The sequence below is a fragment of the Thalassophryne amazonica genome, chromosome 1 (assembly GCF_902500255.1).
Source record: "Thalassophryne amazonica chromosome 1, fThaAma1.1, whole genome shotgun sequence".
NCBI lineage: Eukaryota > Metazoa > Chordata > Actinopteri > Batrachoidiformes > Batrachoididae > Thalassophryne > Thalassophryne amazonica.
In genome coordinates, this window is record NC_047103.1 from 46,634,908 (window position 1) to 46,648,263 (window position 13,356).

Here is a 13,356-nt window from a genome sequence, read left to right on the forward strand (position 1 = left end):
CAATGACCCTTAATTGGAGTAAGCAGGTATAGAAAAATAATGAATGAATAAATGTCTTTAAGCATCTGTTACAAATCAACACAAGGTGTGCCATTAGGTTTGATCAGCCAAAGGAAAGAGAAAAAAGTGTAAGTATACACAAGAAGTCCACAATGAATATGCAATGTAAAAATCACACCCAGAAACAGTAACACTAAATACACTGTGAAATTAAAGGCTTTGGCAAAGGCAGATGATGATAACACAGACTGAGCAGCAGCCGAAACTCTGCCATGTAATAGATGCGTGTGAGACTCCTGTGCATGTGACGTATACGACGCGCGTGTTTCAGGCATGAGGAGTCATCTGAGCGTTCTTTGATTTTTTGGAGGCATTCGTGCAGGTTTTTCTGGGGAGGGGGTTCCTTTTTGTCTGTCACCCAGCTGTGAGCAGCAGAAGAGTCACCAGCTCTGACTGTGTTAAGCTTTTATCCAAATGCTCAGACAAAAAATGCAATTTGAATCAGATTTCAAACTAACCACAAATGAGGCTTGAAATGGTTTTGGAAAAAACTGATTTCATGCATTCTGACTGTCCAGGCTTGCAGCATGGAATCAGATATGGATATGCACGTAAATCAGATTGTTACTGACAGTCCAAACATTAGGAGTGATTAGCATTAGACTTTCTGCAGAATACCTCACAAAGATATGGATGGATAGAAATTTGGTGGCTCAAAGACATGATTACGTTTTTGACTGTATTCAATGAATATTTTTATTTTGGTTTCGGTATAATTTACTTTTCTTAAACAGCACCGCTGCTGTCACCACCACCTCAACACCAAATATTAGATAAAAGTGGCCCGGTAATCAGGCTTATTATTATTCTATCTTTCTAAATATGTTGTCAAGGTGCATACTGGGTTTTTTTTTTTAATGGTACAGCTTAGCAGTTGTTCTGCACCTTGACAGGAAATAAATATTTAAATAATCTTGGACAAGTTTTCAATTTCTACACATGAACTGAAACACGGGAGCATGAGAATATGCAAATATCAAAAATAACCTCCTGACTACCAGGAAGTTAGACAGGAGATTATACCTAGTAGTCATGAGGTTGCAATAATAAAGTAAAAAAAAAAAAAAAAAAAAACAGAAGGAAGTAACACCAAACCCACTGACTTTGTTGAGGCAGGTCACAATGTGGCTGAGGTCAATCCAAGGCATCCCAGCTTCTGTCACCTGGTGGAACAGGTGGTCCCGGAAAAGCTTCAACAGGTATCGGTCACCCGTCTCTGACCACGTCGGGTCCTTCTGAAACCTGTGTCACAACAAACAAGGTGTCAAGTGTGTCAACAGAACCACTTCTCACACACACACACACACACACACACACACACACACACACACACACACACACACACACACACACGAACTTACTCTGGTCTCTCGTTGATGGTGCCTAGTTTGGCCAACAGGCGGAAGAGGCGACCGTTTTGCACTTCCTACGAACACAGGAATAGTTTTATTCAGAGATAAATTTCTCTTTTCTTTGGTGTGAAAATGAGTCATCTGGTTTAGCTTTAACTCACTCAATTCTGAGGAAAAAATTATGGAATCACCCTGTAAATTTTCATCCCCAAAACTAACATCTGCATCAAATCAGATCTGCTCGTTAGTCTGCATCTAAAAAGGAGTGATCACACCTTGGAGAGCTGTTGCACCAAGTGGACTGATATGAATCATGGCTCCAACACGAGAGATGTCAATTGAAACAAAGGAGAGGATTATCAAACTCTTAAAAGAGGGTAAATCATCATACAATGTTGCAAAAGATGTTGGTTGTTCTCAGTCAGCTGTGTCTAAACTCTGGACCAAATACAAACAACATGGAAAGGTTGTTAAAGGCAAACATACAGGTAGACCAAGGAAAACATCAAAGCGTCAAGACAGAAAACTTAAAGCAATAGGTCTCAAAAATCGAAAAATGTACAACAAAACAAATGAGGTACGAATGGGAGGAAACTGGAGTCAACATCTGTGACTGAACTGTAAGACACCGCCTAAAGGAAATGGGATTTACATACAGAAAAGCTAAACGAAAGCCATCATTAACACCTAAACAGAAAAAACCAAGGTTACAATGGGCTAAGGAAAAGCAATCGTGGACTGTGGATGACTGGATGAAAGTCATATTCAGTGACGAATCTCGAATCTGCATTGGGCAAGGTGATGATGCTGGAACTTTTGTTTGTTGCCCTTCCAATGAGATTTATAAAGATGACTACCTGAAGAGAACATGTAAATTTCCACAGTCATTGATGATATGGGGCTGCATGTCAGGTAAAGGCACTGGGGAGATGGCTGTCATTACATCATCAATAAATGCACAAGTTTACGTTGATATTTTGGACACTTTTCTTACCCCATCAATTGAAAGGATGTTTGGGGATGATAAAATCATTCTTCAAGATGATAATGCATCTTGCCATAGAGCAAAAACTGTGAAAACATTCCTTGCAAAAAGACACATAGGGTCAATGTCATGGCCTGCAAATAGTCCGGATCTTAATCCAATTGAAAAATCTTTGGTGGAAGTTGAAGAAAATGGTCCATGACAAGGCTCCAACCTGCAAAGCTGATCTGGCAACAGCAATCAGAGAAAGTTGGAGCCAGATTGATGAAGAGTACTGTTTGTCACTCATTAAGTCCATGCCTCAGAGACTGCAAGCTGTTATAAAAGCCAGAGGTGGTGCAACAAAATACTAGTGATGTGTTGGAGCGTTTTGTTTTTCATGATTCCATAATTTTTTTCCCTCAATTGAGTGATTCCATATTTTTTTCCCTCTGCTTGGTCTAAAAAAGTAACCGTTACTGACTGCCACAATTTTTTTTTTCCTGATTTCTTATAGTGTTTCTTAAAGCCAGAAAGTTGCCATTTGAAATGACTTTAGTTTTGTGTCATGTCTGTGATCTGCTTTTTTTCTACAAAATTAAACAACTGAATGAACATCCTCCGAGGCCAGTGATTCCATAATTTTTGCCAGGGGTTGTAGTAACAGTGACTGGTTATTTCTACTCCAAAGACAACCGCACTGATTCACAAATAAAAATAACTGAGCATGGTATGGGGGATGCGAAAAGTGCCTCAGAGCAACACAAAAATGTTCATTTTTCTAATTAAGTATAACACAAATAAGTATAATATTAATCATAAAAAGAAACCACTATTTCAGATTTGAATTAGTAAGAAATAACCAAAATATAAGCTGATAAGTAATACTAACAAAGTAAGCAAAGTAGTAACAACTAGTGTTAATTTCATCAGACGAAACGAGACAAAATGTTCGTCAACAACCCTTTTTCCCATGACTAAGACGAGACGATACCAATGTTCTAAAAACACTAACTGAAACTGTGTAAATGTGCATTATTGTTGATGAATAAAAATGAGACAAACATGTTTTGCAAGAAATAAAAAACAAACAAACACTCCCTCCTCATTTTCATCTACTACACAAGAAGAAACGCAACATCCAGTACAGCTGTCATGTGTTTGTGCCAGCAGTAGTTCTACTGTATTGTCGGCTACGTTACGTATCCTCTTGCTGCATGATTCTGCGAGAATCGTCCACCGCTTCACACGGACAGTTTTTATTTGTACGTCATTAACGTGCCTTTTTTTTTTTGCGGGGCAGCCAATGACACAGATCTCTGCCGTGGACTGGAACATGAATATCTCGCGATTCTCTGGTTCGTAAACTAAAGTTACTGTCTCTCATGAAAATAATGGCAATATCATCCCCTCCACGTGCATGTGTTGTGGGATTTGCTGCGGATCATTCCACAATCAATAACTTTAAAGCGAATTGCGGTTTTAAATCAAATGACACCTCTTTCCACACGCTGTAAAACAGACATCATACTACAACCGACCAATGCTGTTTTTCCCCAAACTGAGACGTCCTCCGTTCCGTCGGAGAGAACTTATCCCAGTGTCACAATCTTGGCGCCCCAGTCTGAGCACAGCTGCTCAGCAGCGCTCCAGGCACGAGCATTTGTAGGGGAGACCGGGGCCAGAGTAACACTTTACATTTATATCCCTTTGAATGTGCTTGGCTATAACAGCCCAGCTGTAAGAGTCATATTATTTAACATCAGTTTTTATTTTATTTTGCTGCCATTTCAAATAAATGTAAAACATCAGAACAAGTGCATCATTTGTAAATGTGTACTGAATCAACAAACAAGACACTTTTAGCAAAGTTGCATTGAAGATTCATTCATTCAAGATGATTGTTATTCCAAACATTTAATCAAGATTTCAGCTGTGGAACACAGAATGAATAAACAAAAATTATCTCTGAAATAAATAGATAAAGACTAAAATGTTTTGACTAAAACTGGACTAAAATACCTTGAGTTCTCCTTTGACCAAAAACTAGACTAAAATGTTGAGACTTTTAGTCGACTAAAACATGACTAACAAAAATGATATGTGAATGACTAAATGTGACTAAGAATGAACTTTGACACAAGACAGACTAAATTGAAAAATGGGTGACAAAATTAACACTAATAAAGAAATAAGATTAGCATGCCTGTGAAACATTCTCCTGCTTTGGCGAAATGTGCCTTGATAAGTTTTTATGACTTTTTTATGATTAATTTATTAACCAGGTTCGTGCTTATTGGATGACGCTAAATAGGGCTTCCTCATAATGAAATTTTTAAATATCAAAACTGGCGGCTTGACAATGACTCAGTACTGAGCACGGTAACATTTCGCACCAAATGTCTCCCATTTGAAATCAAAGTTAAATAAAAAAAAAATGGTCCTCTAGTCTTAGACTTGGGTGCTTTACAGCAAATGATAATCAAAACCAAAAGGAAACACTACACAAGTACAGTATTCACACTCATGTGTGGCTACAAAACAGATCACACACGTGCGCAAACATTTAACATTACTTCTGTCCACAAGCATAGACATCAACAGTTCACAGGCAGGTTTTATTTTTATTCTAACCCACATCGAGGTCCTTTCTCTGTTCCAGTTTTAAGCCACTCACTGAACTTGTGCTGACATCCTGCCACTTACGCTCTGCACTCACCAACATAAGTAAACTGACCATGAGACTTGCAGGACCTCCAACAGAGAGAGGAACCGAAATCAACACATTAAAGAAGTGGCATCAATGCTGGCTACATGATGTGGTTGTTGTTTACAGAGTCAGACAGGAAAGAGGAAGTCAGGGTATGAACAAGAAAACGGTGAGGATCCTTTTTCTCTCTCTCTCTCTCTGCATGTTGACACTAAACTGGACAAATTAAGATCAAGATGAGAATCTCAATGCAGTGTAAAACTTCCTGTGTGATGACAACTTCCCTCAACTACACAAACATCCAAGATCTTGACAACAGAAAAGAGCTTAACAAAAACGACTAAGTAAATGTAACAGTAAATGATGCAGAGTTCAGGTGCATAAATTAACCGCAAGGTAATGGAAAAATACTGCCAAAAAATGATTGTGGTTGATTTCTCAAAATTTCTCAAATCTGTAATGAAGTTCTATGCACCTGTCACGATTAATGCTGCTGGATGATACACTGCTTTAGAAAATATCACAATGAATGATATCATTTTAAGACCATTCTATGTCTAATATAAAACAAGTACATCTTTTCAAAGTGAATTTAACTTTTAATTCAAAGAATAATCAAGACTCGAACTCAAATGTGAAAAATAAAAACAATATTCTAAATTAGTGATTTATATTTTACACAGGGTGGTATGGGCTCAGTGCCTGAATTAATGGATCATTTTCTCCGTAAAGTGAGCCTATGCAAACTGGTAAATAAATGGTAAATGGACAGCATTTATATAGCGCTTTTCTATCTGCATCAGATGCTCAAAGCACTTTACAATAATGCCTCCCATTCACCACGATGTCAGGGTGCTGCCATACAAGGTGCTCACTACACAACTAGGGGATTAAGGACCTTGCCCAAGGGCCCTTAGTGATTTTCCGGTCAGGCTGGGATTTGAACCAAGGATCCTCTGGTCTCAAGCCCAACGCTTAACCACAAGACCATCACCTCCGCTAGTGCCAAGTGCAATAAAATACAAAAAAAAATATATATAAAAAAAAAAATAAAGATTTGCTTTTTTTTCTGAAAAAGCCACAACTTGATCCAATTTATAAGTACGATACAGTTTTCATATTTCAATTTATTTATATAGCACCTTATCACATAAGCTGCCCCAAGATGCTTCACAAGGGTATAAGGTCAAACCTTACCAATCCCCCTGAGCAAGCACATCAGCACCTATTTCATTATTTTATGTTACATTCCATCTAACTTGGTGTTATGCTTAGGTCATAATGTTTAAAAGGTTATAAACATAACCATTGAAAGGACAAAGAATTTGCTCCAGTGTTCAAAACCTACATACAGTTGCTATAATCTAGTAAAGAGAGCAGCAGAAAGCCATTACAGGCACTGGAGCACAGAGAAAGTGTAAATGTAAACTTCCTTTTTTCATCAAACTTTTATGAATTGGATTGCATCTCTTGTTACTCTCATTGGAGGTATTTACTGTTGGATAAATTATGTCAAAGACATGTTTACCATTTATTATCATCTATTAACATCTGCTCATTTGCAAATTGTTCTTTCTTTATGTTAAAAATCTGCAAACTGTTTTCTTTCAGATATTAACAGCTGCAGCCTGTTTATAGTTTTTAGCAAGCTTCAGCAAAAACCACTCACTCTACCTAAAAATCAGGAATGATTCAGTTGTTTTCACTAATGACACAATGATTCAGTTATCACTCTGTACAAATTCAGGATGATTCAGTTGTTTGCAAACATATCTACACATGACACATGAATGATTCAGTTGATTACAAATGTATCTGCACAAACATGTTGTGACGATGGACTCAACTCACTCCTCTTATTTTTTGTTTTCTTTTCTCAATAAAAGGGCCATGCAATGAGGGGACATCAGAGAACTGCACAAGGCTGTCGGTCTGTGTGTCTCCGCTTTGCAAAGCCCACTAAAGACATGTCGGCTCTCTGTCTGGTTCTTTCCTGTACGTCTAGCCGAGAACAAACCTGACACTGTGCAGTGTATCGTTTTTGTTGTTGTTGGTTTTTTACAGTGCATCCAGAACGTAATCGCAGCACTTCACTTTTTCCACATTTTATGTTACAGCCTTATTACAAAATGGATGAAATTCATTTGTTTCCCTCAAATTCAGATATACAATAACCAATAATGACAATGTGAAAAAAGTTTGAGATTTTTGCAAATGTATTTAAAAAAAACAAACAAACAAAAAAAACTAAGAAATCACGTTACATAAGTATACACTACGTTTGAGCTCAGTTGCATCCTGTTTCCACTGATCATCTTTGAGATGTTTCTACAGCTTATTTTCAGTCCACCTGAAGTAAATTCAGTTGATTGAACATGATTTGGAAAGGCACACACCTGTCTACATATAAGGTCCCACAGTTGACAGTGCATGTCAGAGCACAAACCAAGCATGATGTCAAAGGAATTGTCTGTAGCCCTCCAAGACAAGATTGTCTTGATGCACAAATCTGAGGAAGGTTACAGAAACATTTCCGCTGCTTTGAAGGTCCCAATCAGCAAAGTGGCCTTCATCATCCGTAAATGTAAGAAGTTCAGCTCCCCCAAGCCTCTTCCTGGAGCTGGCTGCCCATCTAAACTGAGCGAGGGGGGAGAAGGACCTTAGCCAGGGAGGTGACCAAGAACCCGACGGTCACTCTGTCAGAGCTCCAGCATTCCTCTGTGGAGAGAGGAGAACCTTCCAGAAGGACAACCATCTCTGCAGCAATCCACCAATCAGGCCTGTATGGTAGAGTGGCCAGAGAGAAGCCACTCCTTAGTAAAGGGCATAAGGCAGCACGCCTGGAGTTTGCCAAAAGGCACCTGAAGGACTCTCAGACCATGAGAAACAAAATTCTCTGGTATCATGAGACAAAGTTTGAACTCTGTGGCGTGCATGCCAAGCATCATGTTTGGAGGAAACCAGGCACCAAGGGTGTGAATACTTATGTCCATGCGTTTGTTATTTTTTTTTTTAAGAAATTTGCAAAAATTTCATTTTGAGTAGAATTTTGAGGGATAAAGTGAATTTACCTATTTTGGAATAAGGCTGTAACATAAAAAGTGGAAAAAGTGAAGCTCTGTGAAAACTTTCCAGATGCACTGAATGCTGTGTGATGTGTCGAGCCACCTTCAATATTTTGTCAATTTTAAGTTTGATTTTGCACAAATGATGAAATCTCAAAGCCTCATTCTGTACAGATCTGAAACCACTGTAGGCAGCACTGTTTTTCAGCAACCATCCCATCCATGATGGTTGCCATTTCATATGAAACAACTTTTTTCTAATTAGCTGGTTATGTTGTCTGCCTAAACTTACATGTAGAGGTCTGATCGCATACAGGGGCCGTGATTCAACACAAATGCAGTTCGGTACACTTTGGCTTTTATATTATGTTTGTGTTTTATCATATGGCTTTGCCTGTTCTAAACTTTGAGACTTGTGATGTGGTGTTTTCTGATCACATGCCTGTATTATTTGAAGATACTTTGTCCTGTAATACACAGTTAAACCTGCTGCTGCTCGGTGCAGTTGCATCATTAACTCTTCCACTGCTGTTCAGTTCTTGGCCAATTAATTACAACTGTCATTCCTGAGTCTGTGTGCAGTACAAAGGAGCTTAGCTCATGGTTTCACTCCACCTGCCAGACTGTTTTAGAGGCTGCGGCTCTGTTAAAAATCAGGCAGCCTATAGGCCCCTTGACACTTGCATGACTTTGATCTGCGCACTTGTACGGACTCTGCCATGCACTAGAGTAAACTTGTCTCAAAGTCAAACTGTGCGCAGCTTCATGCAAGTGCACAAAGAAAATTTTGAGATGTTCAAAATCTCCATCACGCATTAATTATGTGAACTTCAAGTGAACATTATGCAAACAATTCAAAAAACACAGCATGTGAGTGTGACTGATTGCGTCAGTGAGCGCAGGTCATCTGAATGATTATAACGAGATGTTAAATCTGTCATAAACGTACTTTTACAGCTGCACATAAGAAGGAAAGAACATGGAACTGCTTTATCAAGCTATTACAATATAAACATGATACATAACATAATTTACCCTTTTAGACTTCCAAATGTTTTCTCCACCTCAAGCGAGAGAGAGAGAGAGAGAGAGAGAGAGAGAGAGAGAGAGAGAGAGAGAGAGAAGGCTGCAGCTGGAACAGTCCTCTGTCATTCCAGAAGCGATTAGAGGTGTTTTCAACAGCCAACTTGCAAAGAAAATGATTAATCCACTACGAAATATTTATTTTATATACGCAGCGTCCAGCGAACAGCACGTGGCAGCCAGTGAAACAAAGCGCGGCATCCAGCTGAGAACACAGCAGGTGGGATCATCACAACGACGTGCGTGCAAGTGCGCAAATCAAAGTCGTGCAAGTGTCAGGGCACCATAAAATTAAATTTGAGCCCTGGTTAAATGACATGACTCCTGCTGTTAGACGTGAGTGCCGTAGAGCTGATCACAAGTGGAAAAAGGACCAACTGCAGGTGTCTTTTCAAATTCTAAGGGGCTGCTGGTGTCATCAAAAAATTGTGACAAATGCTAAAAGAAAGCATTTATCTGATATCTTGTTTAACTGTCACAAGCCTCATGCTGTGACAATTGACTCGGTTCTTCATGTTCAGCAGACTGTCTCTATGGAGACCACCCCTGCTGTCTGAAAATTTTCTTCACTTTTTTACTGACAAGTTCTCTTATTTCAACCTGTACTTATGACCCCACAATCTCTGTCTTTGGCCAGTTTGAGCCTGTGTCTCTGTCCTTTTTACAGGAGACCGTTGGCCACTGAAGCCCTCAGGTACTCCAAACGATCTTGCCCCTCCTTGACAACCATAATTTCTGGACTATTCACCTTATTCAGGAAGTCAGGGTGGGCGGCTCCATTTTGACACGCAACTTCCGGTTTGCCACTGCGTCTGATGATTAGCTACACCACACCACAGCACTGCATCCTTACCCACAGAAATGGTTGGGCTACAATGCTCCGTTGAAGAAGCCACGGCGGATGCCAGTGGGACAAATGGGTAAGCTGTGTTTGTAGCATTAGTTGCTATCTAATTTACTCATTTTCAAACATTTGCTACAACCAAGTACTGCATGAAATGACACCATACGTATATTAACGTTACGTAATCTTGGCATTATGGAGATACTTGTCAGGGTAGTATTTTAACTTGATTCAAGGAGATATTGATAGGCTTCTGTGCTTTTATAGTTCCTCATAGCCAAACCGTCCACGCCGAGTGACAACAAAAAGTAGTTAAAAATATCGGCCTACATAATCGAGGGCCACTTTTTCATGTCATCTTCCCACTCTGTTATGACCCATGGGTGAGCCAGAGTCGATCCCTTCGAACTTTTCAAAAAGGTTTTTGCTTCTGCCCGTGTAATGACTTCCATCTATACTGAAAACACAGCTCACCAGAAGTCCTAAGAAAAAAATGAAATGCCTCTGTTGTAAAAGTGAGCGGGGCTGAATAAGGTGAATAGAGCGCACCTGAATACAAGCGGCACCCACCAATTTTAAAAAGAAAAAAAAAAAATTGTATATAAATAGGCCAAACTTGTCTACATGCCGCAGGTCTCCATGTTGTAACAAGAGATATTTACACAGAAAGATTTTTTAACTTTTAATTAAATATGTACCGTAAATGATTTCTTTTCCTGAAGGTGCTACACGTAAATATTGGCCAGCATGGCATCCAGCGCCCGCACAGTGGCGCGTGATGTCTCTGCTCCACATGGAGAACGGAGTAACTTTCTTTGTGGATCACGAGATAATTTAATCGCGTGCAGCCAGAATCACCTGGTGTCTGTGGTAAATGAGATGTTAAGGAGGTGCTGTGACTTTTTCAACTTGTGGCGCAAAGACACAGACCTGGTGAGGGAGAGAGAAAGCTCCGCTGACTGATTTCACGATGCAACTGTGGCGGAAAGTACTTGAGAGGGACTTTTCTTCATTATTACAAAATACAGCATCGCACACTTCTGTTACAGATGTCAAAAGTTTATTAAAATAAACTTTTGACCTGTAGCCTTCATCAGATTATTTTTCTTAACGTTATCTTAATAAATTTTTGACATCTGCAACAGGAGTGTGCAATGCTGTATTTTGTAATTTTGAATCTACTGCCTCTTCATCTGCACCTCAAATAAGACTTTTTTGGTGTGCGTTTTTGCTTTTTCTTCTTTCTATAGCAGGTCTATTCAACTGGTGGCCTGCGGGCCAGAACCGGCCTTTTAATAAGTTTGGCCCATTTACCTATAAATATTAAGAAATACACGATCAAAAGCCGCTACAAAGCGCATTCGCCAATTGAAGGAATTGCGGGGCACTCCAACAGTTGGTGGCGGTAATGTACCGTATTGGTTTGCAAACTGCCAGTAAACTCGAACGAAGGAGAAGACGACAGCGGGGCACGTTCAAAGGAGGAGAGACGTAAAGTTGACAACGAAAATAGAAGATTTAGTAATGACTGGACTGGTAAATATGTGCACGTAGAAAATGCCGAAGGCAATCCTATGTGCCTGCTGTGTTCTGACTGTTGCTTGGTGAATAAGGAATATAATGTGCGGAGGCACTTCATTACGGCTCACTCCCGTTTTGACAATGAATATTCACCGGGTTCTGATGCTCATCAAATAAAAATAAAAGGACTTAATATGAACTACAAGTGAACCACTGCAATCTTCTCCCGTAGCTGCACTCTGCAACAGAATACAACAGCAGCATCCCTGCGTGTTGCGTGGGTTCTTGCTAAAAAGAAAATGCGTTCACTGACTCCGAAACAGTGAAAGAATGTATATTAGCTGCCGTCGACGAGGTGGTAGCGGACGACAAGCTGAAACAGCAGGTAATGTCTTCAATCAAGTCAATCCCTCTGTCAGATACAGCTGCAAGACGACTGGATGTTTTAGCTGGCTGTGGATGAGTCAACTGACAGCTCCAATACAGCACAACACTTTCTACGTGCGGTTTTTCGACGGTGTCTGTTTCAAGGAGGATCTAATTCCACTGGAAGGCCAAACAACAGGGGAAATAATTTTCTAAAAGATTATTGCTTTTTTTTTTTTTTAAAGACAATGGACTGGATCTGGAGCGTGTTAACCTGCTGGTTACAGATGGAGCTCCCTCAATGACAAGAAGGATCAAAGGACTGTCTGCACAACTGTCTGCTGTTGCACCAAAACTACAGTCTGTCCACTGTCTCGTTCACCAGAGTGTCCTCTGCTCTCAGCTTAGTGGTGAGTTGAAAACTACCATGGACTCTGTGATTGCTGCAGTGAACTTTATCAGAGCAACATCCAGTCTTCAGCACAGGTTGTTTCACAGACTACTTGTTGATATGTCAACTGAGCACTCTGACCTACTTTTACACAATGTCAGGTGGTCTGTGAACTGAGGGAGAAAATTATCACCTTTCTATGTGAATGCAAGCACAAGAAAGCTGAAACATTTCTGACAAAAATGCTGGATGAGAAATTTGTCTCAGAAATGTGCTTTTTAAGTTTTTTTTTTATTTTTTAGTGATTTCATGCATCATTTGAATGGTCTTAATCTGAGTCTTCAGGGGAGGATAAAACAGTGGCTGATGTGGTTGAAAACATGGGTTAAAGCAATAAATTTTCGCTGACTGAAATTTTTTCCTGGCAAAAATCAATGACAGCAATTCCCTAAAATGTGGCGTAGTGGGGCACACACTGTTTTTTCCTCAATAAATACATTATACAGCATGCAAATCTATTTTAAATAGCCTCTAAGGAGAGACAGACAAAGCATAAAAGAATGCAAAACCTGAACATAAAGGTACATAAAAGGGTGGTGGTGGTGGCCAAGTCAAATTTTATGTATTCTGGTGAATTTTAACAGGTATGAAGCTCTCTGAAACAAATAAAACACTTCAATCTGTTAAGTAAAAACTCAGTATTGATTATGGGGGGTCTGGGGGATCTCCTCCAGAATTTTTTTAAAAGAACGAGTCAAATTTTGTATATTCTGGTGAATTTTAATGGGTATGAAGCCCTCTGAAACAAAGAAAACTCTCTTCAAACTATGGGGGTCTGGGGGATTTCCCACAGAAATTTTTTAAAAGAGCAAGTCAAATTTTGTACATTCTGGTGAATTTTAACTCATTGAGTGCCATTGACGCTTAAACACGTCTTTTCAGATAGTAACGCTCAGCGCCAAAGACGCGTTATCGCGCCAATTACATTTTTTTTATGGGG

At 39.6% G+C, this 13,356-nt stretch overlaps 1 protein-coding gene across 1 annotated transcript in view; it reads right to left on the minus strand.

Moving 5' to 3' along the window:
* Nucleotides 1–13,356, minus strand: part of pan3 (poly(A) specific ribonuclease subunit PAN3) — an 86,781-nt gene that overhangs the window by 2,546 nt on the left and 70,879 nt on the right. The window contains 2 exon segments of the mRNA XM_034169056.1: nt 1,164–1,302; nt 1,422–1,486. Of these exon segments, the coding sequence (XP_034024947.1) occupies nt 1,164–1,302; nt 1,422–1,486 (204 nt within the window).